The sequence below is a fragment of the Crinia signifera genome, chromosome 19 (genome assembly GCF_055691185.1).
Source record: "Crinia signifera chromosome 19, ASM5569118v1, whole genome shotgun sequence".
Lineage (NCBI taxonomy): Eukaryota > Metazoa > Chordata > Amphibia > Anura > Myobatrachidae > Crinia > Crinia signifera.
In genome coordinates, this window is record NC_139226.1 from 42,667,493 (window position 1) to 42,695,372 (window position 27,880).

At 48.3% G+C, this 27,880-nt stretch overlaps 1 protein-coding gene across 1 annotated transcript; it reads left to right on the forward strand.

Moving 5' to 3' along the window:
* Positions 1–12,230: 12,230 nt before the first annotated feature.
* CXCR3 (C-X-C motif chemokine receptor 3) lies at positions 12,231–24,153 on the forward strand. The gene is made up of 2 exons (XM_083161706.1): positions 12,231–12,369; positions 22,113–24,153. The coding sequence occupies exons 1-2, from the start codon at positions 12,352–12,354 to the stop codon at positions 23,193–23,195; spliced, it is 1,101 nt and encodes a 366-aa protein (XP_083017832.1). The 5' UTR covers positions 12,231–12,351; the 3' UTR covers positions 23,196–24,153.
* The last annotated feature ends 3,727 nt before the right edge of the window (positions 24,154–27,880 follow it).

A 27,880-nucleotide genomic window follows, 5' to 3' on the forward strand; every position in this document is an offset into this window, starting at 1 on the left:
GTGGTCAATTTGGACATACTGTATGTCCTGATATAGGGTTTAATAATGTACCTGTAGTGTGCATGTTGCACTTGCCAATAATGTACCTGTAGTGTGCATGTTGTACTTGCCAATACTGATCATAAACGCTCTTTGTTTAGCACTATAAAAACGTGCGTAACACTAAACAACTTTTTTAATGATATGCACAATAATGATATCATTAACGATTTTATTGTGCATATAAGGTGTCTAATGCATTATTGAGATGAACCTTTTCTTTCAACGTAAACCTTGATTACCCCTAGCAGTAAATCACACGGACACATGACCTGAAATAACTCACACGGACACGTGACCTGAAATAACGACACGGACAACCACTGCATAAGTTTAAAAAGGTAAAGGGTATTTATTGTGGTATGACCCTATTGAAAGGGATGGCCTAGAGAGCGCTTGACAACCAGCCAGTCATAAAGTTAGCAATGGCGGCGACTGCAACGCCCCAACTTGTAACTGGGGCAAAGAAACCGCCCCCATTGAATTCAAAGCCAGCCTGCGCTGTGACTGTCTTGCCGCCCCTCCTAGGGCCTAATGAGGACAGTTCTAAAAGTGTCCTGCGTCCCCCCTCAGGGGCAGAACTCACCAGCCTTCCTGGCAGAGGGTGGCAATACCTCACAGTGACCACCTGTACTTCAAACTGGACTGCTGATCGAGAGCGCACTCCCGCCAATTAAATTAGAATTGATGAGAGCCAAATTTGGGTGAAGGCCAAAGGCCATGTGGTAGGTTAGCACAAGGGAGGGAGGGTGGGAATCCAGACTCAAGAGGACGATGGATCATCTGACTACCTCTTATATACCTCCACCTAAGCTACCACCCCTTCTACACCTGATTGGCTACCCCATCTCCACAGCACTTCTATGGGTAAGTGACACTCTGATTTCTATCTTTGTCATACCATCTCAAACTGCACCGACTCTTATATTCCCTCATGCCTAGGCAGCCCTCGCTCTCTCTAAGGTGTCTAATGCATTATTGAGATGAACCTTTTCTTTCAACTTAAACCTTGATTACCCCTAGCAGTAAATCACACGGACACATGACCTGAAATAACTCACATGGACACGTGACCTGAAATAACGACACGGACAACCACTGCATAAGTTTAAAAAGGTAAAGGGTATTTATTGTGGTATGACCCTATTGAAAGGGATGGCCTAGAGAGCGCTTGACAACCAGCCAGTCATAAAGTTAGCAATGGCGGCGACTGCAACGCCCCAACTTGTAACTGGGGCGAAGAAACCGCCCCCATTGAATTCAAAGCCAGCCTGCGCTGTGACTGTCTTGCCGCCCCTCCTAGGGCCTAATGAGGACAGTTCTAAAAGTGTCCTGCGTCCCCCCTCGGGGGCAGAACTCACCAGCCTTCCTGGCAGAGGGTGGCAATACCTCACAGTGACCACCTGTACTTCAAACTGGACTGCTGATCGAGAGCGCACTCCCGCCAAAGCTGGGTTCAAAAATTGCCACTTAAAGACAATTACTGTAGAACCCAAGCCCGCCAAACCAATCAATAACTAAGTCAACCAGAGTAACAAAACCTAATCCCCTATCTACAACAACTGAAACAAGTCCTGAAGTAGAACAGCCATGCCTGATTCCGACAAGTGTACACCATCCCTTCTGTAGAAGGATGGGGTCTCCAGTGCTAAAGAGGGGTGTCTAACCGCTGTGCCTCCCATGGAGGTGACCGCTTTGGAGACCGCAAAGTTGACCTTACGTCTGATCTTCTCTAATGACTTGGGGTTCCAGCAGCCTCTCCAGTTGAAACGAGGCACTATGTCGGACCAAACTATCCGCAATCCAGGCCAAAGGCCTACCAGAGTCTTAAGATCAGCCTCGATCCTCAAAATAAGGCCTATGCTGGTTCCCCGGCCTAAGTCGTTACCTCCTAGGTGTATCACCAACACATCCGGGCGACCCCAGCGACGCTCTTTATCAGACAATAATGGTAAAAGACCATCCCACCGGAGACCCCTGACACCAAACCAATGTACTGCCTTCGCCCCTAGCTCTGCCCGGGCCCTGACAGCTAACTGATGGTTGGATGCCCAGAAAATGTATGAATGCCCGACGAACCAGACAGTGGCATGAGTCGTTGAAGGGGGGGGGAAGGGCTGAAAAAGAAAACCCTAACCGGTTAGCATTCAAACTTAAACTGTATAATGCACAACGTAGGGTTAGACATATAATGCACAACATGAATTAGTACACTAGAATCCAAGTGAAGGGGAAAACCTTAAAAAACCTCCGGTGGACTTGAGGGGGGGGAGCCAATTGTAATTAGCCCACTATCGGAGGAAAAAGTAAAAAATTCCCTTCACACCGTCGATTCCGTAACGCTGCCGTTACAAAACCGATTGTAAACATAGTTTTTGGATCCAGCGCCGAAGGCGCATGCTAAACCTTATCTAAACGTATATAAGATTTATAAGCGGAAGACTTCCAGCGGCCGAGTTGCTGAATGGCATTCACTGGAAGGCCCTCCGCTGCTGCGTTGGTGGCCGCACCAATACGGAACGAATGCGTCCCGTAGTCGGCGACCTCCAAACCCAACGCAGCCACACAGCGCTTAAACACAGCAGTGAATTGAAAGCGCGTCAAGGGTGATGCATCAGCGTGCGCGAAGAACTGTGCCGGTGATGCTGGCCTCAGAGGCAAATATGCCGCGGCAAGGCGCACAGGGCATATGTCCTCTTCTGTCTGGGACCTCAGGGTGACCCAGCGGCCCTTGCCCAACTGATCGGTCTTGGACCGGCGGATTTTGCAAAGGACTAAACCTTCCTGGAAGACCATGTCTTCATACCGCAAACCGGAATCAGTGGCACTCTTATTGGCCGCTACAAGCTCGCTCACCCTGAAGGCCCCAAAGAACGCAAATGAGAACGCCGCTCGAAAGAGCGACGCCTCCTCTGCGCTGTCCGCCACGCTCTGCACGCAGTTAATTAACTGCCTGAGCATACGCGGGTCGATTGGCTTGCGCGAATCCGCTGCCACAGGGCGTTCTTTAGCCCAACCACGCAAGGCCTTAGTCAACACAAAGGACTTGGTGGGATCACGCACCCCGAGCAATTTGGCGTGGAAGGATATCCCCGCTAGGGCTGATGACATGGCGGATTTAGACCTGCCAGCTTTGTAATGGCCCCATACGAACGCCAGCAAACGGTCATCGACCGACTTACCGCTGTTCGCCGGGGACTCCTGAAACGCCTCCCAGTCTTGCTGTGCCGCAGCGTACGCCCTACGGGTGGAGGGGGCCAGGGATCGCAATGCTAGACCCATCATGTCTGCTCTACAATCTGCCACACAGAACATGGACAAGTAAGCCCAAGGGGGGATGCGTTGGGTGCCAACTCGCGAAACTTTGCAAAGTTGAACCGCGACAACGCATCAGCTATACAGTTATCTACCCCCGGGACGTGACGTGCCATGAAATGTATGTTATGCTGCAGGCAGTGGAGCACTAAATGCCGCAACAGACGTAGGGCTTGGGGTGACGAGGTGCGCTGGTTGTTAATAGCGTGTACCACACCCAGGTTATCGCACCAGAACACGATTGTCTGGTTCGCTAACCTCTGTGCCCATAACCCCACTGCCACTATTATTGGAAAGAGTTCCAATAAGAGTAAGTTGGCAGTGAAACCTCTGTCGACCCATGACTGAGGCCATGGTGCGGCGCACCACTCCCCCTGGAAAAATGCCCCGAAACCTGTGGACCCCGCAGCGTCTGTGAATAGCTGAAGCCTGGCGTTTGGCGCCGGTTCAGAGGGCCAGAGCAGTTCCCGGTTAAAGTTCACCAGGAATGATGCCCAGACGACCATGTCGTCTCTGATTTCCCTGGACAACCTGACCATGTGGTGTGGGTCCCGTGTCCCTGCTGTGGCCCTCTCCAACTTGCGGCAAAACACCCTGCCCATCGGTATGACCCTGCATGCGAAATTAAGGGAGCCCAGGAGTGACTGTACCTGCCGCAGTTGCGCTTTTTTACGCGGCAAGCATTCCCTTATGAGCTCCAGCAATTTGTCGACTTTGTCCGCCGGGAGGCGACAACAGCCGGCCGCTGTATCGATCTCGATGCCGAGATACGAAATCACGCATGTGGGCCCCTCCGTCTTGTCCGCCGCGATGGGCACCCCAAGGGTTTGGAACACCCGAATCGCCTCGGACAACACAAAAGCGCAAGTGTCTCCGCCTCCAGGTCCCACAAAGAGAAAATCGTCCAGGTAATGTGCCACCCCGGGGCACCCTGAGGTTTCCTGGATGCACCAATGTAGGAAAGTGCTGAATTTCTCAAAGAATGAGCAGGAGACGGAGCAACCCATGGGCAGACATTTATCGAGGAAAATCCCCCCGTCTAAACGGAAACCCATAAATCTAAAGGATTTAGGGTGTAACGGTAGGAGTCGGAAAGCGGACTCAATGTCCAGCTTTGCCATTAGGGCGCCCCTGCCGAACCCCCGAACTAATGCCAGCACCTCATCAAATAGCTGGTATTTGACGCTGCACAACGCATCGGGGATGGCATCGTTAATGGATGCCCCATGGGGGTGAGACAGATGTTGTATAAGTCGATATTTCCCCGGAGCTTTCTTGGGCACGACGCCTAACGGCGAGAAGCACAAGTCACGCACCGGGTCAGAAGCGAATGGGCCAACCATTCTGCCCAACGCCACTTCGGCTCGTACTTTCTGTCTCACCACCTCGGGGAACTCCATTGCAGATTTAAGGTTCCTGTGGGACACTACCCTGACATCCTCTGGGATTGGCAAGCTAAAACCGTAACGAAAACCGTTTAACAAAAATGAGGCATCCTCCCTATTTGGGTAGGATCGCAACAGCAGCTCTAGCTGCTCTATGACTATGGGGGAGGGGGCTTTACTTAGCGCCAGCGCTGTGCTCGCCCCCCGTGCCTGACTTACAGGACTTGGCCGGGTGGTTGGCTCCACAATTGCGGCATTCGTGGCGAAAACGGCATTTCGCACCCCTGTCGCACTTGGAGTCATTGAATGCAAAACACCTGCCTTTGGCGGCGGGTTTGGCCGCCTTCTTCCCCCCAAGAAAGGGCTTCTTGTGTGTTGCCTCTGCCCCTGCGTGGCCCTTCCCAATGACCTCCAACCAGATTTCCACGTGCTTAAGGCCCATGGGCATTACTCGGGTGCCGTCGTGGGTCAGACGAAACTTGTCGTCATAGTCCCTCCACGCCGAGCCCTTGTAAGCTATGAACGTCTCGTTCACTAAATAAATGTACCTAAGGACATTGCTGTGTTCCTCAGGCCTGGTATCGAGGTAACACGACCCAAAAATGAGGAAACCCTTTAGCCAGTTGTGAAAGCTCCTGTAAGGGTTTTCCCCTGCCCCAGCAGCTTTCCTGGCCTTTTCGTGTTCCTCCTTCATTTCGGTCGTCAACATGAAGACGTCCACGAATTTCCCCTTGGCTATTTTGCCTTTTATGCCCCTGCGCAAGCCGCGGACTACCGCTGTGTTGCTGCAGTGCACCATGTCAGTGGGGGGCTGTGTTTCCTCTGCGGGTTTAGCCTTAGGGGCCTGCTTGCTACCACCCACCTTTTTAGCCACTGCACGCGCAACTAACCGGGCTAGTTTACGGGGGCGCCTACCGGTATCTGACCCGTCACTGCTACCAGATGACTGGCCAGATGTGGAACAATCAGAATCAGCATTGTCATCATCATGCTCACCATCACCCGGTATGTCGTCTGCCCCAAGGGACCCGCCAGCCTGAGATGTTCCTGCAGCGGCTCCTGAGGGTGCCGATGTTGCTTCAGCTGCGGAAGCCAGCGTCGTGCGTGTCGTTCGCCGTTCTTGTTCGGCTTCAAGGACTCCATCTCTGGAGGGACGTGCCGCCTCTGGCACCGCAGTCTGCTGGACGGCCGACACCTCGGGAGAAGCAAAAAGGGTTAGTGAGGCATCTGTGACACTGGGCAATACTCCCCCCCTACTGTGCTGGGCGTCCACGGCGGACGTAACGGTGGCGCTGCCCGCCGCCTGGGCCCGGTATGAGAAACCCTGTGTGAAATTACCGTATGGGCCTGGCGGGTACTGCGGGGGGAATTGTTGTTGGCCTGGCCAACCCTGGCCAAAGTAGGTGGGGTAATGCCCCGCCGTACCGTGGCCCTGGAAAAATTGTGGACCTGGGCCCGTCGCTTGGGGGTACCCCCAATGCGGCTGGAAGGCCTGCTGAGTGCCGGGGCCCTGGGCCGACTGCGGTGGGTAGGGCCATTGGGGAGCAAACTGTTGTCCCCCCGGCGGAAAAACCGGTGGGAGACGGGAAAGTGACCCGGGGTATGGCCCCTGTGGTGCGTCCCCGCCGTGTGCGGTCCCCTGGGCTGGTGGCCATGGCCCCCCTTGCCCAGGGGGTGGCAGCTGGTGGAGCTGCTGCATGGGCCCCAACAGGGGAGCCCCGGAGGATGGGGAGCCCTGGCCATGTGCTAAACCCCCTATATGAAAACTAATGGGACCTTGTGCTAGCATGGACCCCATGTGCCCAGCAGGTGGCACCAGAGCACTGTGAGAGGCTCTGAGGCCCCCAGTGCTTGTATCCTGCCCTCCCTCCTGCCTGGGCGTCCTGGCTCCCCCATGTATCAGGGGCCAGCCAGACTCAGACCCCGGAGTGGAGGGGTGAAGGGAAGCCGCCGGAGTGGAGCTCCTGCGCGGCGTGCGGTGACCCCCTGACCCCGCTCGCGGCTCATAGCCCGCCGCGAGCATGGAGGGGAACAATTCCGCGCTGCTCGCGCGAGGGGTTGCGGGCGGGGGCGCGGGGACGGGAGGCTGTGCAACCATGTGCACACCCCGCGCCCCGCCCGGCGTCTGTATCCGGACCAGGGTGAGATCCAGCGGCGAGCCAGGCGGGGAGCCGCCATAGACGCTCGCCGCTGACTGTGAGGAAGTAGATGCAGCCGCGGCTGCAGGGGAAGGGGAGCGGGTAGGGTCCCGCTGTACTACCAATGAGCCGGCGCTAGGCCGCAACTCACGGGAGGTGCCCCTTGCTGCTGCGGCAGACAGGGGCCGCGCTGACTCGGCGAGCCAGCGGGGAGGGGGTGCCTGACGCTGTGATCGGCGCATGGCTGACTTTATTAACAAAGCAGGAGAATATAAATGCCAAAAAAATACTTAGCTTCCTATTTCTTTCCCTGCAGGTCGACTGTCCCTGATCCTGAAGAAAATCCAGACTCAAGAGGACGATGGATCATCTGACTACCTCTTATATACCTCCACCTAAGCTACCACCCCTTCTACACCTGATTGGCTACCCCATCTCCACAGCACTTCTATGGGTAAGTGACACTCTGATTTCTATCTTTGTCATACCATCTCAAACTGCACCGACTCTTATATTCCCTCATGCCTAGGCAGCCCTCGCTCTCTCTAATCATCTAGTGTGTATGCACTATGGGCCTGATTCTGGTTCACTTGCAAAAAGCAAATTCTCTCTCTAATGGACAAATCCATGTGCACTGCAGGGGGGGGGGCAGATGTAACATGTGCAGAGAGAGTTAGATTTGGGTGGGGTTTGTACTTCAAACTGATATCTATATTGCAGTGTAAAAATAAAGCAGCCAGTATTTACCCTGCACAGAAACAAAATAACACTCAAATCTAACTCTCTCTGCACATTATATCTGCCCCCCCCCCCTCCCACACACACACACAGTTCACATGGTTTGTTTTGTCCATTGGAGAGTGAATTTGAATTTGCTTTTTCATGTGAACCAGAATCAGGCCCTATATTTTTTTAAATGAACACTCCTGTGGGTCGTTAATGACCCCCCTCCCCCTTCCCCTGTTGCCTGTAAATACAGTCAGTGACAGCATGCTCCTGAATGTAGCTGCTGAACGATATAGTTAATTATATCATTTAGTTTCAGTGTAAGGGCAAAAGTAAATACCCCTTAAGGGGTAAATTTACTAAGATGGGAATTCTATTGAAGATGAGTTGTTGCCAATAGCAACAATCAAATTTCTATCTTCTACAAGGTGCTATAGAAATAATAAGAAAATATGGTTGCTATGGAAAACATCCCATCTTCAATAGAACTCCTCTTAGTAAATTTACCCCTAAGGCTTAAATTTAGTAAAGCTTCTAAATATGAAAAGAGGTGATGTTGCCCATAGCAACCAATTAGATTATTTTATTCTTTAGGCTACAATAGAAAAATGAAAGACAGAATCTAATTGGTTGCTAGCGGCAACATCACCACTTTTCATTTTTACTGTCAACTGTCCTGATATTTGCAGGAATGTCCCTTTTTTTTGGGATGTCCTGCATCCCTCCAGGGACTGGCAGTGTCCAGCGGTGGGGATGGCAGTTTGGAGTCCCCCCTGCCCAGCACTGAGCAGAGCAGTGTCTATTTCCATAGACAGAGGGGCTGCGGGCATGTCTGGCAGCTCACAGACCCGCGCTGACCATGCCCCATGCTGACCATTCACTACTCATTCTAGGCCACTCCAACCTCATTCTATATCACTACTCTGATCAACTTTACACAGTAATATGGCTCCTAGATCCAGTCCCATACCAGTCCTTGCTATCAGGTCTCACCCCCTCTCAACCTCCACACCTTTCACACGCACCCACAACCCTCACAACCTAATTACTATCTCACCTGTCCCCTCCCTTCCTTTCTCCTGTGCTCTCTGGAATGCTAGATCAGTCTGCAACAAGCTCCCAACTATCCACGACCTCTTTATCTCCCACTTTTTTAACCTTCTTGCCATCACTGAAACCTGGCTGTCCGCATCTGACACTACCTCCCCTGCTGCCCTCTCTTATGGAGGCCTCTCCTTCACACACTCGGTCAGACCTGATGGCCGCCAGGGTGGAGGAGTGGGCATCCTCCTCTCCCCCAACTGCACCTTCCGCGCCATCCCACCTGAGCCCTCCCTCACATTCTCCACCTTTGAGGTACACACTATCCGCCTCTTCTACCCCATTCACCTCCTTGTGGCTGTAATCTACCGCCCCCCTGGCCCCTGCTCCCCTTTCCTTGATAACTTTGCTGCGTGGCTTCCACACTTTCTCGCCTCTGACCTTCCCTCTATCATCCTCGGTGACTTTAACATTCCTATTGACATCAATAATGCTGCCTCCTCTAACCTTCTTGACCTTACCACCTCCTTTGGACTTTCTCAATGGACCTCCACCCCCACTCATAATCTCGGACACTCCCTTGACCTAGTCTTCACCCACCATTGTAATCTCTCTGATTTCTCTAATTCTTCCTTCCCACTCTCTGACCACAATCTGCTCTCTTTCACCCTCTCATCCTCCCCTCTCCCCTCATTGCCCAGACCCACAGTCACCAGACGTAACCTCGGGTCTCTTGACCCCACTGTCCTGTCTTCCCTGGAGACTTTCCTCTCTCCTCTCTCAACCATGACTTGCCCCAACCAGGCTGCCTCTTTCTATTACTCTTCTCTCACCTCGGCTCTCGACTCTGTAGCCCCCCTCCACACTGTTCCCCTTCGACGCTCTAAACCACAACCCTGGCACAACAAAATAACTCGATTCTTGCAAAAATGTGCACGCTCTGCTGAACGCCTCTGGAGGAAATCTCACTCTCTGGAAGACTTCCTCCATTTCAAGTTTATTCTCTCCTCCTACAGCGCTGCTCTCTCCTATACCAAACAATCTTTCTTCAAATCTCTCATCTCTTCCCATTCCTCCAATCCCCGACGTCTCTTTGAAACTTTCAACACTCTACTTCGCCCTGCACCACCCCTCCTCCCTTCATCCCTCACTGCCACTGACTTTGCCTCCTTCTTCCTCTCTAAAATTGAGGTAATCCGACATGATATCTCCTTCCATACCCCCTCTGCTGCCCACCCACCCCAATCATCCTCCCCTACCAACTACCCCACTCTGTCATCCTTCTGCCCTACTACAGCTGAGGAAGTCCGCTCCCTCCTCTCATCCTCTCCCCCCTCTACCTGTCCCTTGGACCCTCTCCCCTCCCGTCTCCTCAGTTCCCTCTCCCCCACTGGCTGCTCCCACCTTGCTCACCTCTTTAACCGATCTCTTTCTACTGGCATCTTTCCCTCACCCTTCAAACACGCTCTGGTCTCGCCTATTCTTAAAAAACCTAACCTGGACCCTTTATCTCCCACAAGCTACCGCCCTATCTCTCTTCTCCCATTTGCCTCTAAAATACCAGAACGGCTGGTTTACAGGCGTCTTACCAGCTACCTGTCTGACCACTCCATCCTAGATCCCCTTCAATCTGGCTTTCGCCCACTTCATTCCACTGAGACTGCCCTAGTGAAAGTCACCAATGACCTGCTGTCAGCCAAATCCAAGGGTCACTTCTCCCTGCTTATCCTTTTGGACCTATCTGCTGCCTTTGACACTGTGGATCACCCTCTCCTCCTCCACACACTCCAAAACATTGGCCTCTCTGGCACAGTCTTCAACTGGTTTTCCTCTTACCTCTTCAACCGTTCCTTCTCAGTCTCTGCCTCTGGCTCTACCTCACCACCTTCTATCCTTCCTGTCGGGGTCCCTCAGGGTTCCGTCCTTGGCCCCATTCTGTTCTCTCTGTACACCTCCTCTCTGGGTGCACTCATTAACTCCTTTGGCTTCCAATATCACCTCTATGCAGATGACACCCAAATCTACCTCTCCTCTCCTGATCTGTCCCCCACTGTTTTCTCTCAAGTTTCCAACTGCCTCGCTGCCATCTCTACCTGGATGTCTGAGCGATTTCTGAAGCTGAATATGGACAAAACCGAACTTATTATCTTTCCCCCACCCAGAACTATGCCCTCTACTAATATCTCTATCACTGTTAACAACACCATCATCTCCCCTGTTCCCCAACTCCGCTGCCTGGGTGTCACTCTTGACTCCTCCCTCTCCTTTGCACCCCACATCCAAACGCTGGCCCATTCTTGCCGGTTCCAGTTACGCAACATTGCTCGCATCAGGCCCTTTCTCTCACAGAGTGCAACTAAGCTGATCATCCACTCATTGGTCATCTCATGGCTTGACTACTGTAATGCTCTTCTCACCGGCCTTGCTCAATCCCAACTAGCTCCTCTCCAATCTGTCCTCAATGCTGCAGCCAGGCTTATCTTCCTCTCCCGCCGCTCTAATTCTGCTACTCCCCTTCAACAAAATCTGCACTGGCTTCCATTCCCCTACAGAATCCTCTTCAAACACCTCACACTCACATACAGGGCCATCTCTAATTCCATTGCTCCATATATCTCTAACCTCATCTCCATTCATACACCCTCCCGCCCTCTACGGTCAGCTGACGACTGTCGTCTCTCCTCCACCCTGATCACTGCTTCCCATGCTAGAGTACAGGACTTTGCCCGTGCTGCACCCCTTCAGTGGAACGCACTCCCTCGCTCCATTAGACTCTCCCCGACCTTGCAAAGCTTCAAACGGGCACTGAAAACTCACCTATTCATCAAAGCGTACCCTTCCACTGCATAAACCAGCTGGTTCTCCGACCCCTTGCCTGTTTCCTGTTTACATCCTGCTATCTAACCACCACCCCCTCGCTTGCACCTCTTGTAATCTGTCTGTCTCCCCTTCCTACTAGATTGTAAGCTCCTCCGAGTAGGGCCCTCTTCCCTCCTGTTGTCAAAGCCCACTTCTCTTCACATGTCACTCACAGCTCTCCTTTACTCCAACACTCAGTGACCATCTTCGTCTGCATACTCCTCTCCATCATTGGCCTCAAGCCTCTAGTTGTATGTTGATTGAGTCCTCACTACTTATATCCAAGCTGTAATGTGTATTGATCTGTGGCGCTCTTTATTTGTACTGTATTTTTGTTATTTATTCAATGTTATGCCAAGTTTTGTTTCCCTGTATTGTTCCTTTGTACGGCGCTGCGAAACACTTGTGGCGCCTTATAAATAAAATTATAATAATAATAATAATGCCCCATAGAGCATGGGGAAATGGGTGGCCATGCCCCCAAATTCCAGGGAGCGTGCGTCAGGGTCTCGTATTTACTATATTAAATGTTGGGAGGTATGGCTTTAGTAAATGTATCCCTAAGAAAGACACATGTTTAACTGATTGTGGACAGGATGATGAAGGTATAACATTCTCCTGGCAATGACAGAGTTAATGTTATCATACTGAGTAATGCCTGTACATAATGAGTGACCACGCAAAGTGACTTCAGTGTCATTACGTACAGTCCTGTACAGAGAAACAATGCACAGCCTTCTCTTACCACCAATCACCTTTATATTCTGAACGTCATCTAGTCTCACTTCCATTCCTTAAACCACAATAGTCAGAGCTGACTAGAACTGAAACAGTGTCTTCTGCTCAACATGTACGACTCCGACAAGGTAAGAAAGAACGCTTCCCTCTCTGCCTAATAATATGTATATAAAATGCCCATAATGAGTGGGAATTAATGGAGATAAAATGTATTATAGTTCTGGCAGTTACATGTGGGTTCATGATGGAAAGCAGCAGTATAAATGCTACAATGATCTATTTGACTCATGCTGTGTACACACGGTGAGATTCCCTTGCTATTTGACTTAAGATTCGATTGCTATGCAATCTTTGCTAACTCTGTACTATTTACATACAATTCATACAATCTGCATTAGATTTGCACTGTATAGTCATTGCTGCCCTGTCTATCTAGGTTTCCATTTATGCCGTCCCGGGAGGGCGCATCGGGATCGCAAGGCAAAAAAACCTGTGCGATCTGCATGCGATTTTGACTATATAGTCAAAATCGAATGTCAAATCTCACCACATTACAAGACAGAAGTCTACACACGGGGAGATTTGACATTAGATTTTGACTATACAGTCGAAACCACATGCAGATCATACGCAGATCACATGCAGATCGCACAGGTTTTTTGCCTTGCGATCCCGATGCGCGCTCCCGGGACAGCACAAATCTAAACCCAGATAGACAGGGCAGCAATGACAATATAGTGCAAATCTAATGCAGATTGTATGAATTGTATGTAAATTGTACAGAGAAGCATAGATTACATAGCAATCTAATCTTAAATCAAATAGCAAGGGAATCTCACCGTGTGTACACACCATAAAGAAAGCAATACAACATTTCTCCAACCTTACCTGCTGTCTTTGGGACTAACTATTGGTAAATTACAACTTAAAACTCAATTGCTGGTGCTTGTTGGGCTCTCTTATCCAAAGTAAAATATTTAGATTGTGTACTACAATGTAGACTTCATATATTATAGTTGCAATTAAAAAAGAATGCAATGGAGAAGCTTTGTATACTATGCTTAAACTGTACTGACTGCTGGAACATGGACATGGGGCAATATGCAAAATACAGTGACAACCAATTGCAGCAGTTGGAGTCCAAGACATCGGACCCTAAGTCAAATACAAGAGAATTCAGACTGTATATCAGGGTTGCCGACTTTAAGATTCTCCTCTCCGGGAGAGCCCGGAGAGGAGAGTTTTAGCAGCCGCTCAGGGGGGCGGGGCTAACGAGTGACATCACTAAGCCCCACCCCCATGCTGTTAAAACATCAAATTTACGGATCTCCGTGGAGGGGGCGGGGCTAAAATGACGCGATTGTGCCATTTTAGCTCCGCCCCCTCCTCTGAGACCCGAGGATTGCGGCATTTTAATGCCGCGATCCGGGGGACAGCGGGGGTCCCCCCTGAATCCGGGAGGGTTGCCCACCCTTCCGGGGGGCCGGGAGGGGGACCCGATTTTCGGGAGACTCCCGGGAACTCCGGGAGGGTCGGCAACCCTGCTGTATATGAGGGCCTCGCTTGCAGGACTCACTAAACCTGTCCTTTATTCAGAAAAATTATATTTTAGGGGGTGTTCATCTGACTACAGCACCCGAGGAAGGGGACAGAGCCCTAAAACATCATGTTGTCCCACTTTCCTGACTAGAACATAAAACATTCCTCAGGAAGTCCATCTGCTTAACAGACAGTAAGCCAGGGTTGCCTACCCTCCCGGAATGGCCGGGAGGGCCCTGAAAATCCTGCTGAAAGTTTCCTCTCCGGGCTTCTCCCAGAGAGGAGATTACAAAAGTCAGCATTTCGTCGCCCCAGCCCTATACAGGACTTTTGGGGACTTTCCGGGCTATACACATACCCCAGTTTGGTCTGGTGAGATATGAATTTTTATATGCATTGCATTTTACTATTATAATTGTACTTTTGGCTATGTGCTAATTTTAGATAATAAATTCTTTTGTACTAGATCAACCAATCCATCATTTTTTTCATCCTAAATCTATAAGATTATATATATCAAATTTGATTTACAAGTATATTCTCCAATTAAGCGCAGCTCACAATCCCAATTTCTGTTTTTGTTTATTCAGTACAGGACTAACTACCCTGTCACAGAGCAGCAGCTAGGGAAACACAGCTCTAGCCAGGCGCACCTGTACCCAGACCCACCTAGTGGGGTCGGGGTTACCTCCACTCCTTACCCTGCAGTAAGCACTTGATTTGGTACAGGGTGAGGTCCTGAAACTGGTACAACCTGTGAGATGTCAGCAGTGCCAGATTAAGGTCTGCGGGGGCTTAGGACAACAAACGTGTGGGGCCCCCTATCAATAAAAGTTATTATATAGAAGCAGTTATGAGATGGGCTGCTTCTATATATACACTGTATTTAATATTCCGATGGTAAATGGAACTCTTAATTTAAAATTAAAGGACATATAAATAAAAATGGGCAGACATCATAAGATTACGAAAGGAATAGTTGCCAACCCTCCTGCATTCTGCAGGAGACTCCCTGAAATAGCAGCAATCTCCCTCTCTCCCTCATTAGTCTACCAATCTCCCTCATGTCACCTTGCCCACATTACACTGTTACATTTTTTGGGAAAAAAGGAATGAGAGACAGATACATTTACATTGAATCATCAGCACCATTTCCCAGCACTTTACTAAGTATAGTAGCTCTTACTAACTGCTTTGGGGCTCATCTACATTTGGATATAAGTCATTTTAAAAGATTCCTCTCAGATGTAGCAGTACACACCCACGCTTCTAGGTGCCACGTTCACAATCTCTCCATATATGGAAAATTATATTCCAACTATAATCTTCCTGAAACTAGTTTTCAAAAGTAGGCAAGTATAATGAAAGGTAGCTCACAAAATATTAGTAGTTAAATAAAGTTAGTTACCTAATAAAAAATATAGTGCTGCTGTTTATGAATAATTCACGATAACTGATATGTCAGCCAGGGCCGGCCTTAGGCATAGACAAACTAGGCACTTGCCTAGGGCATTTGGAATGCCTAGGGGCATCAGCAGCTTCTGCTGATTAAAATGATATGCAGCATGCCTATATTCTGTGTGCAAGTGAGGCTGTATCTGCATATGAAATAGTGTATTCATGGAAATCACTGTAACATAGCATTCCGTATGCAGGTACAGCCACAGTCGCACACAGAATATAGGCACGCTGCACATCATTTTAATCATTGGAAGCTCCTTATGTGTGCTGGTCATAACAATGCAAATAAGACGAATTTTCATCAAAAAAGGCACCCAACGTTAGCAGAACTGGCCAGGAGCTGCATGGCCTATTGAGACAAGATGTATGAGGAAACATCTGTATCCAAGCAGAGGCAGAGGTCACAGTGTTAGCGGCTGTGCGAGTACTGTCTGCGGGTGGGTTGGTTGTGCAATAGTGTTCGGCATATGTGTAAGGGGCATTATGTGTGTCATGTATAAATGCATTAATAATGTGCGACATATGTGTAACAGGCATTATGTTTGTCATGTGTATAAGGGCATTAATAATGTGCAACATATGTGTAATGGGAATTATGTGTGTCATGTGTATAAGGGCATTAATAATGTGCAACATATGTGTAAGGGGCATTATGTGTGTCATTATGTGTATGAAGGGCATTAATAAAGGTTGGCATAATGTGTAAGGGGCATTATGGTTATAAGGACATTAATAATGTGTGTCATGTGTAAGGGGCATTACTGTGTGGTATTATCAGGGGTGCCGAGAAAAAGGGGTAGGGGGTACAAATTACCCAGGCCAAAGTCTGATGGGTGGGCCCAGTGGGGGCCCCAGGCCCCCTCCCCTTAAGTGACAGCAGCAGCTGCAGCTCCTCTCCTCTGCCCAGCACACACTGATTTGTGCTGGGTTGCAGTGTGGCCATGGAGGTGGTTAAAATACAATATTTTCTCAGGATTTTTTTCTAAGGGTATAATGTGAATAATGTGAGGAGTAATGTATATAAGGTAAAGTGGTACTACATTGTGATGTAACATGAATAAGGGACACCAGCGCATGATATAATATGAATAAAGTTGCACTACTGTGTGGCATAATTTGAATTGGGGGTAAAATTATGTGGCCATGCCCCTTCCCAGCAAGAACACACCCCTTCAGAAAAGATGAGGGATTGATGGCGCTTGACTCGTATATCCACAGAATATGATGTGTTCAATATGGAAGTAATAAAAGAAAAAACAATATGTGTATCAGTAACACAATAATGAAACAAAATACGTGGGGTATAGGGAGTCCCAGTAATCAATGTCGTACCGAAACTCACACTATAAAGGTGTGTTGAAAGTGCATAAAGGTTTCTTTATGTTAGGGGTACACCCATTGTGACAGGAACACTGACTTTAATGAGCGTACCAAACTCACTCGTGCAATTTGAAGAATAAGTGCATAAAGGTATCTTTTAAAGCTCAACAACAAAGGACACCACCCATGCAGTGAAGGGGGTCCAAAATGGTGGCGTACCGTACTCACTGCAATTGCAGGTAGTCAACGTCTATAAAGGTTTCTTTACACCACAACAATAAAACCGGCATCAACTCCAATGGTATCCCTCAGATGGATGTATCGGAAAACAAAGGGAAAGTGCCGGTCTCAGAATAAAATGTTTAATGAACAAAAAGTGTACAGTGACCAATCGGCCAATAGTCACTATACAACTTAAAACAAGGTAACAAATAACTCACTTGTCCTCCAACATGTTTCGGCGGTCCCAGCCGCCTTTATCAATATATCACATATGTGTAAGGGGCATTATGTGTGTCATTATGTGTATGAAGGGCATTAATAAAGGTTGGCATAATGTGTAAGGGGCATTATGGTTATAAGGACATTAATAATGTGTGTCATGTGTAAGGGGCATTACTGTGTGGTATTATCAGGGGTGCCGAGAAAAAGGGGTAGGGGGTACAAATTACCCAGGCCAAAGTCTGATGGGTGGGCCCAGTGGGGGCCCCAGGCCCCCTCCCCTTAAGTGACAGCAGCAGCTGCAGCTCCTCTCCTCTGCCCAGCACACACTGATTTGTGCTGGGTTGCAGTGTGGCCATGGAGGTGGTTAAAATACAATATTTTCTCAGGATTTTTTTCTAAGGGTATAATGTGAATAATGTGAGGAGTAATGTATATAAGGTAAAGTGGTACTACATTGTGATGTAACATGAATAAGGGACACCAGCGCATGATATAATATGAATAAAGTTGCACTACTGTGTGGCATAATTTGAATTGGGGGTAAAATTATGTGGCCATGCCCCTTCCCAGCAAGAACACACCCCTGTTTGGGCTGCGCACCAAATGTGTGCACTGTTTCTATTTAAAAAATTGCGGGTAGGAGCACCAAAATGATGACTGCTATGATGAGGGTTGATGGTGCTGGGAAAGGGGAGCAGGGTCAGAGGCGGAACTAGTGGCGGTGCTTGGGGGCACCAGCCAAAATCTTGCCTAGGGCGTCATTTAGGCTAGGGCCGGCTCTGATGTCAGCGCTACACAGCTCACTGCCAGCCAGTCACACACTGTCAGCACTACACAGCTCACAGCCAGCCAGTCACACACTGTCAGCGCTACACAGCTCACTGCTCACTGCCAGCCAGTCACACACTGCCGGTGCTGCTGAGGAAGGAGCGGAGACTGAGTGGAATGGCACCGCCTTACTCTCAGATACTGGACGTCACAGAAATCCCAGCTGCCTCAGCAGTGACTGTGAAATCCCACGAGAGGCTGTCAGTGACTTCCGCAGCACCTCGGCAGGCAGTGCTGGCAGCTGCTGTGTAGTGGGGAAATCAGAGACACAGCTGAATCATGTGGGCTCCGATTTCAGTACCAGCAGCGTGCATGATTACCGGGGAGAGTGTGGGGGCCCATAATGTGTGTGGGCCCCGGGATGACCGTCCCTGTCGCCACCCCTTGGATCCGGCTAGTCAAAATACATTTGACTTTACAGCACCAATCAACATATAGTAGTGGCTGATTCTACAGTAAGTCCAATGCAGCTTCAAGATTGTACATATCTCTCAATGTCCACTTTAGAAAGTAGCACCATCTGACTGGCATTTCTAACATACTGTGTATATTGTGAAATAGGCGGAACCGGACTGTGACTATTTGGACACTCAGATCAGCTCCATCTCATGTGACTGTCATGGAAGTGTTATGGACATGTCGAGCAACTTACCTGCTTGTTTGGATGTGCTATACAGTAGACAGTCAATAGGTCGACAACATATAGACAGGTCAACATGCATTAGGTCTGTGGATGAAAGACTTTTTACAGTACCTAGAATCTCCCATAATTCATCTGGGGGTTGAGCTTTTATCCATACGGCTCAGACTCTAGGGAACTCACTTGCCCGCATAGTCCGAGAGACCCCCAGTCTAGAATCCTTCAAAAACGGACTCAAGACTTTCCTGTTTACTCAAACATGTTCATGATTCTCTTAATTATTTTACAAAAAGCTTTTCTGAACTTCATTGTTCCTGTGCTGTATTACATTAATTCTATCTGTTGAGCACCTTAAGTCCTACTGGAGAAAGAGCGCTATATAAATAAAATGATTATTAATATTAGGACGACTGGTACAAAAGGACAACAGATACAAAATGTCAATAGATGAAATGTCGATAGAGGTTATTGCTGACACGGTCTAAAGATCGTTAAAATAATGGTCAACGCGTTTTTTTTGGAAATATCAGGCCACATCTTGTATATATATACTGTATGTTATGAAACCACCTCTTAGTATTTATTGTTTATGATAATGGCTGCCGGAGAAACAATGGGCGGCGTGACTCACGAAGCCTCAGATACTTTCATAGACAGGCAAATGATCATAACCTAGAAAGTTACAGATTTGCCTGACTGAGGCTTAAACCCAGAACTTGCATTTGTTGGTTAATATATACAGTAGCTCTCAAGTCAATGGAAACGTACTCATCCTCTATTGTCGATATTAATAGTCTATTGGTCTAGTGACACTCACTGCTGATGTTTGTTTCCATGGGTTTTGCAGAAGTGCTGTATTTGGCCATTGTTTAGAAGAAGTTAAAGTTATATAAAGTAAAAGTTGGGAAGTTAATAAGCCGCGTAATGACGTGTTGTCACAGCATGCATATTAGTCAGCCACACTATGCTGTAGTGCCCACTATGGAGTGTCAAAAACTCCAATATTATGTAAAGACAAGTGTGAAAATTGTATTACTTTAACAGTCCTTAATTCCAGGACAGGGATGACTAACAAGCGGCCCTAGGGCCACATGCAGCCATCCAAGCCCTCTAGCATTCCCCATCTCCTTGTTATTTGTTATCATAAATGAGTATTATAACATGCTAGTTAAACGCAATGTACTTTCACTGTGAGCTGTGACAGTTTTTATTTTCACTTTGAGCTGTGACAGTTTTTAGCCCACAAACTTTCTATCCATCCCCAGTCTCTATCTGCTCCTACCTTCAATCTCTGGGGTCCCTGCACGGGCTGATCGGTCAGGGGGATAACGCTTTGGCTAGGGGAACTAATGCTTGTTCTCCAAATACGGGGGACCCCTATTCATTTTATCTCCATATTTTGGGAACCAGGACCGGCCCTTGAGCCTGATGCTGGTTTTAGAAATCACGGGGGGAACCCCTATGTGGATTGAAGGAACCCTGAATTTCTAAAACCAGGACCGGCTACTTAATCTGCAAATATGGCTAGAAAATGAGGAGTATTTTCTAGCCGTATTTGCCAGTCAATTAGATTAAGCGAGGGCTGTATAGGTATGAGGGCATATAAGAGCCTGGCAATTTTGTGATTGGTATAACAAAGTTAGTGAAATGTTCCTTACCCCATAGAGTCCAGTGTTGTAGGTGTAGTCAATCAGGTGTAGAATGGGTAGTAGTAGTACGTTTATTTTTAAGGCGCCACAAAGTGTCCGCAGCGCCGTACATAGCAGACAAAAAACAAATTACAAGGTAACGTACAGGGTGTGTTGATAAAATACAGCATAAATAGGGGTATAGCTGGTAGAACTAAAATCAGCATCAGTTCAGAAGTAGGTGTCGAAATTGTCGAGGAGACTGAAGATGAAGTAGAGGAAGGGAAGAACAGGACAGGAGCACAGGTGAGGTAAAGAGGTAGGGTGAGTACGTGAGGAAGGAGGGCCCTACTCATAAGAGTTAACATACTAAAAGGAGGTGTGTTGACGAACGAAAAACAATAGGATAAGTAGGAACGGATGGGAACGGAGGCAGGATAGGAGGATCAAAGGAGGTTAGGAGGAGGGATAGGCTAGTCGAAAAATATTGGGTATTGAGGGAGCGCTTGAAGGAGGTAAGGGAATCAGAAAGCCTGATGGGTGGCGGGAGGTTGTTCCAGTGCAGGGGGGCAGCGCAAGAGAAGTCTTGGACACGGGAGTGGTAGGAGGTGATTAGGTGAGAGGTCAGTCGACGGTCAGCAATGGAGCGAAAAGGACGGGAGGGAGTGTGGATAGAGATCAGTGAAGAGAGGTAAGGAGCGGTGGAGGAGGAGTGAGCCTTGTAGGTGGTGGTGAGGAGTTTAAAGAGAACTCGGAAAGGAATGGGGAGCCAGTGAAGAGATAGACAGAGGGTGGTAGCTTATGCAGGGGTATTTAAGGGGTAGTCAGGTGATCCTTCTTCCTCTTTGAGTCTGGATTCCCACCCTCCCTCCCTTGCTCTCTTCAATTACCACCCGGCCTTCCGGCCTTCCCACAATTTGGCTTCACAAATGTCAATTTATAATTGGCGGGAGGGCGCTCTCGATCAGCGGTCAAGTTTGAGGTGCAGAAGGTCACTGTGCGGTATTGGCACCCTCTGCCAGGATGGCTGGTGAGTCCTGCCCCCGAGGGGAGACGATGGCCACTTCCTTGAATTCAATGGGGGGTGGTTCATCACCCTGGTTACAAGTTGGGGCGTTGTAGTCGCCGCCATTGTTAACGTTTGTGACTTAGCTGGCCTTCAAGCTCTCTCCTGGCCATCCCTTTCAATAGGGTCATACCAACAATAAATACTGTTGACCTTTTAAACTTATGCAGTGGTTGTCCGTGTGGTTATTTCAGGTTTACGTGTCCGAGTGATTTATTTCTAGGGGTAATAGATGTTAAGTTAAGGTAAAGGTCAATCACAATAATTCAATTGGTGCCTTACTGTATGTAATGTATCAGCTTGCACTGCCATTATTCTAGAATTATATGTATATGACCCCTCCAGAGTCCCAAGGGGGCGGAAGGCACTACAGACGTAAATCACTGGGATAATGGCCTCCATGGTCATTTTCCTAGTTTTTGAGCATTAGCCATAGAGATGTATCTGAGAACAAGGTGAAATATTCCCGGAGACCTGTATGTGCACAGTAGAATTTAACATAAAATCAGTCTACTTGCTGCCAGAGAGAAGGGGGCCCAAACAGAGCCTGTGCAATGGCCCTAACCTTTGCCCCATGTCCTATAAACTATATATATATATATATATATATATATATATATATATATATATATATATATATATAGTATCATACTGTACTTTCCTGGCTGCTCAGCACTGTTGAGACAAGGCAGAACTGTCCCATTAAAATTGGGATGGTTGGGCTGTAAGGGTCCTTCTATGGCCATTATAAACTTATGCTTATTTCCTTGCTGATAACCCAGAAGGATGAGAATGACAAAGCAATGCGTTTAATAAAAGTTACAAGAGCTCATGTGTAAACCAATATTAAAAAGCTGTCTAAATCTGGAAAGTTATTATTAGTAAAATCATTGTGACCGTACCAAACATGCTATCTGACTAATGTCCCATTTCACTTTTTTCCAGAGCTTTACCGTCAGTCTAGGAGACGACTTAGAGAACATGACTTTTGCATACCCCGCATACTCAGACAGTGAAGATACTACTCCATGTAGCCAAGAAGAGAATAAAATTTTTGACCAAAGGTTTATTCCAGCACTCTATGGCTTATTGTTTTTGGTTGGAATCCTGGGCAATGGGCTGGTCTTGACCGTCATGCTGCCAAACAGACGGAGAATGCAGAGCACCGATATCTTCATTTTGCATCTGGCATTGGCCGATATGTTGCTGACTGCCACCTTACCATTTTGGGCAGTGCAGTCTACCTTAGGTTGGGTATTTGGACAAGCCCCATGCAAAATAGTGGCTTCCATCTTCAATATCAACTTTTATGCCGGCACTTTCCTCCTTACCTGTATAAGCTTTGATCGCTATCTCTCGATCGTCTGTGCTGTCCAGGTTTACAAAAAGAACAGAACGGATCACGTTCACTGGAGCTGTCTCATAGTTTGGTGCCTGTGCTTCATATTGTCTATCCCTGATGCAATGTATTATTCCGTGTCACTGGAATCTCGGATAAACATGACGGTGTGTGAGCCCTTTTTCCCCGCTTCGACTTCAATATCCTGGAAAGTGGCTTTGACTTTTCTTTTCCACATTGTGGGATTTTTGCTGCCTCTGCTTGGTATGTTGTATTGTTACTCACATATCATACTGACCCTGCTTAGAACCAAAGGATTTAAGAAGCAGAAGGCGCTAAGACTTATAATTGCTGTTGTGGTGGCTTTCTTCTTGTGTTGGTCCCCGTATAATATCGTAGCATTTATAGACACGGTGAAGATGTTGCAGCAAAACAGTAGCTGTGGATTTGATAATAAAATCGATATTGCATTGTCAGTCACTGCTGGCATGTGCTACTTCCACTCATGCCTGAACCCAGTGCTCTATGCCTTCATTGGGACCAAATTCAAGAGCGATCTGGCCAAACTGTTTAGTAACACAAGACTATGTCCACAGTTCGTGGCACGATACGTGAAAAGGAGGCAGACTTCAACCAAATCTTCCACCCGGTCAGATTCTGGTGACACATCATTATCTGGGATCTACTAGAGTTTGGCTAGTGGTGGACCGCACAGTCTATTCATTGAGAAAAATAATGACATACTGTACTCAGGCAAGTCAAAGGATATAATTAAGAAGAATGAAGCTTTGGAAAAACAATAAAATCTTTCGCAAAATTGGTCAGTGGGCACGTTTAAGCTTTTCTACATCATGGACCTATTGAGTAGCAGGTCTCACAAAAAGAGCAATATTGTGCAATCCAGTGTTACTTCTATTGTAATGACTTTGATGTGGGTAGTTTGGGAAACTACTTTTAATATTTTTAAAGGCTATTACTGTATACCCCTGAATTGAAATTTAAGATATGAACCATAAACATAATTATTCTCCGCTATCGACAGCTGGCCAGATGAAAACTGGTACTGTACATCAAAAACTCAGGCTGATTGGCTACCCGACTCTGCTCCAGTGTATGAAATTCGAATCAACCAATCATCGCACACCATTTCTTCAAAGCAAGTCAAGATCAAAGTTGTCAGTTATTGTCTGCTTATATGGATAAAAGCAATACCATATTGTCTAACATGGACAACTGCTGCTGAGGATTGGAAGAGAGCATGGTGGCTATCTGTTTATGTGAAAACTAGTATTTCTCAGCTCAGTAACATAAAACTTTTTATGCTTTTGACGCAAATGTAAAAGAGTGATTTACTTGCATTTTAAAATGATAGTGGTATCCTATAAATAAATGAGTATCTTTATTCACCCCCCCCCCCCCACCACCACCACCACCCCTACAGCTGTCGGCATTTACCACTAATGCAAAAACACATAAGGATGTGCCTTTAATCTACCAAACCCTGACTCCTGCTCCAGTTGTGACATGTCTTAAATCAAGGATATATATAAGTTATAGTTTAGTAAGGTTTGCTAATATTCTATCATGGAAGCAGAATGGTTGTGTTGTGGTTTTTGATTGTTTTGTTTTAATCTTAATATAATCCCAAAGCCCAAAAATCAAGCTTGTTTTTGTAATCAGTTCAATATGCTGATCCTGGCTTATGAGAACAGAGAGAAACACCTACAGTAGTGGCAGAACTTGTGGATAAAGAAGTTGGATGCTGAAATATAATTTGGGCCCCCTCTTCTCCACCCCAACCCAAGCTTACAATATGCAACATGGCAGTGGGTGACAGGGAGAGGCAGGAGGAGGCAGAGTGTGACAGGAAGAGGCAGGGGGAGGCAGAGTGTGACAGGGAGAGGCAGGGGGAGGCAGTGTGACAATGAGTGGCAAGGGGAAGCAGAGTGTGACGGGGGAGGCAGAGTGTGACAGGGAGAGGCAGGGGGAGGCGGAGTGTGACAGGAAGAGGCAGGGGGAGGCAGAGTGTGACAGGGAGAGGCAGGGGGAGGCAGAGTGTGACAGGGAGAGGCAGAGTGTGACAGGAAGAGGCAGGGGGAGGCAGAGTGTGACAGGGAGAGGCAGTGTGACAGGAAGAGGCAGGGGGAGGCAGAGTGTGACAGGGAGAGGCAGGGGGAGGCGGAGTGTGACAGGAAGAGGCAGGGGGAGGCAGAGTGTGACAGGGAGGGGCAGGGGGAGGCAGAGTGTGACAGGGAGAGGCAGGGGGAGGCAGTGTGACAGTGAGAGGCAAGGGGATGCAGAGTGTGACAGGGGGAGGCAGAGTGTGACAGGGAGAGGCAGGGGGAGGCAGAGTGTGACAGGAAGAGACAGGAGGAGGCAGACTGTGACAGGGGAAACCAAAGGGCGACAGGAAGAGAGTGACAGGGGCCCTGATGCATTGTAGTTTTGCCTCTGGTTCCACTATAAATATATCAGGACACGGCTCTGTCTTGTTCACCTTGCTTTTGTAGACAAGCAGTGTCTTGTGTAAGTAGCATATTTGGATACATTTATATTATTTTAATCATAATATACTGAATAGGGAATTAATTTAATATTTATTTCCCTTCTAAGATTAAATTCACATAAATAGGTCAGAATCACTAATTTGATCACCTCTCGACTTCAATATTTTCCCCTATATCAATGGTCAAAGTAATGTACAGAATGATGCCATATGCCATACAACCACTTCTCCCTTGTGTTCACTATAAACCTACTTTTTTCAATGCCATTAACTTACAGTATGTGCATACCTCCACTTCCCTGAATAGAGATTCCAGTATACAGTTGGATACATGTATAATATATCTGCATAGATGTTTGGGGAGAAAGGTTAACGAACCCTTATTTAGAGGAAAGCATCAGGAGTTACATCAGATTGCCATCGTTTATAGCTTAATTGCAAACCGGCTCCTATTAGAAGTGTTGTATAAAATGGGTTGAATGTTTTCTTTGGGTATCCTGCAGTCACCCACTCTGGAAGTTTCACCATGACTGAAGATCACTCTGAGGGACAAATGTATCAAGCTTTAAAAAGTGATAAAATGGAGAGTAATGATTAGCCAGCCAATCAGCTCCCAACTGTCATGTTACAAGCTGATTTGCTAGGTTTTTTTTTTATCACTCCACTTTATCACTTTTTAAAGCTTGATACATCTGGCCCTCAGTGTTGATGTGACCATGCTCTCTTAGGGCCAGATGTATCAAGCTTCAAAAAGTAATAAAGTAGATAGTGATAAACAACCAGCCAATCAACTCCTAACCACCATTTTTTCAAACCCAGCCTGCAACATGACATTAAGTAGCTGATTGGCTGTCTGTTTATCACTCTCCTCTTTATCACTTTTTGAATCTTGATACATCTGGTCTTTAGCGAGGTTGTGACCAGGGGCGTAACTATAGCACCGCAGCCCCCGCGACCGCGGGGGGGGCGCTATGCATGTGCGGGCGCCGGGGGCTGCAGTGCTATAGTTACGTTACGCCCCGCCGCCCGCCGCACCATCCCCAGTCTTTACCTGTGCAGGAGGGGGGGACGCTGCGAGGCGGCTGGGGGGACGGACGCTGCGAGGCGGCTGGGGGGACGGACGCTGCGGGGGACACAGCTGCGGCAATTACTTACAGCTGAGCCGGGCAGGGGGAGCCGGGAGCTGTCTGTAATGAAGAAGAAAAAAAAACCCATACAATGAATGGGCAGCCTGTGATTGGCTGCTGAGCGCTCTCTCAGCCAATTGCTGACTGGCTGAGAGAGCGCTCAGCCAATCACAGGCTGCCCATTCATTGTATGGGCTTTTTTTTTTTCCTTCCGTACGGACAGTGACAGCTCCCGGCTCCCCCTGCCCGGCTCAGCTGTAAGTAATTGTCGCCTCTGTGTCCCTCGCAGCGTCCCCCCCCACCTGCATTGACGGCTACCTGGGGGAGCGGCAGGCGGGGGGGGGGGGGGGGCGGCGGGCGGAGGGGCGGGTAAGTGGCTGGGCGCCCTCCCTTTAACGGCGGGGGGGCGCCCAAAATGTAGTTACGCCACTGGTTGTGACCCTGCTCTCTGAGTATGGTTGTAACCCTGCTGTCTGAGTCTGTGACCCCACTGTCTGAGTGTGGTCGAGACTCCGCACTCTGTGTTGATGGGACACCACTCTCTGAGTATGGTTGTAACCCTGCTGTCTCAGTCTGTGACCCCGCTGTCTGAGTGTGGTTGTGACTCCATTTTTTGAATGTGGTTGTGACCCCACTGTCTGAATGTGGTTGTGACCCAATTTTCTGAGTATAGTTGGAACCCCGCTGTCTTAGTCTGTGACCCCGCTGTCCGAGTGTGGTTGTGACCATAGGCGCCAATTCTGTGGCCCACAGGCCCGCATCACGCTGCAGCGCCGGCATATTAATTTGCTTATTTGCGGTTGCAGCACCCGCATCGCCGGACTCACCGTCTGGGAAACAGTATGCCGGGACGGCGGAAAGAGTGTGCGGAGTAATACGCGGACGTGGGGAGGGTCAACCTGTGCATGCTTTGCGGTGCCACGATCTGACATCAGACGTTGCACAGCAGGCAATGACTGAGTAGCTCAGCAGCTGCCCACTCGCCTGTGTCCCACTGCACTCCCCCTACCTCATTGCCGGCACAGGTACTGTGGGGGCATTTATGTACCTGCACTGTGGGGGCATTTATGTACCTGCACTGTGGGGGCATTTATGTACCTGCACAGTAGGGACATTTATGAACTTGGCACTGTGGGGGCATTTATGTACTTGGTACTGTGGGGGCATTTATGTACTTGGTACTGTGTGGGCATTTATGTATTTGGCATTGTGGGGGCTCTCCTTCCTGTCGGGGTCCCTCTGGGTTCCGTCCTTGGCCCCCTTCTGTTCTCTCTGTATACCTCCTCTCTGGGTGCACTCATTAACTCCTTTGGCTTCTCATATCACCTCTATGCGGATGACACCCAAATCTACCTCTCCTCTCCTGATCTTTCCCCCACTGTTTTCTCTCAAGTTTCCAACTGCCTCTCTGCCATCTCCTCCTGGATGTCTGAGCGATTTCGGAAGCTGAATATGGACAAAACCGAACTTATTATCTTTCCCCCACCCAGAGCTACTGTATGCCCCCTACTAATATCTCTATCACTGTTAACAACACCATCATCGCCTCCATTCCCCAACTCCGCTGCCTGGGTGTCACTCTTGACTCCTCCCTCTCCTTTGCACCCCACATCCAAGCCGTGGCCCATTCTTGCCGGTTCCAGTTACGCAACATTGCTCGCATCAAGCCCTTTCTCTCACAGAGTGCAACTAAGCTGATCATCCACTCATTGGTCATCTCACGGCTCGACTACTGCAATGT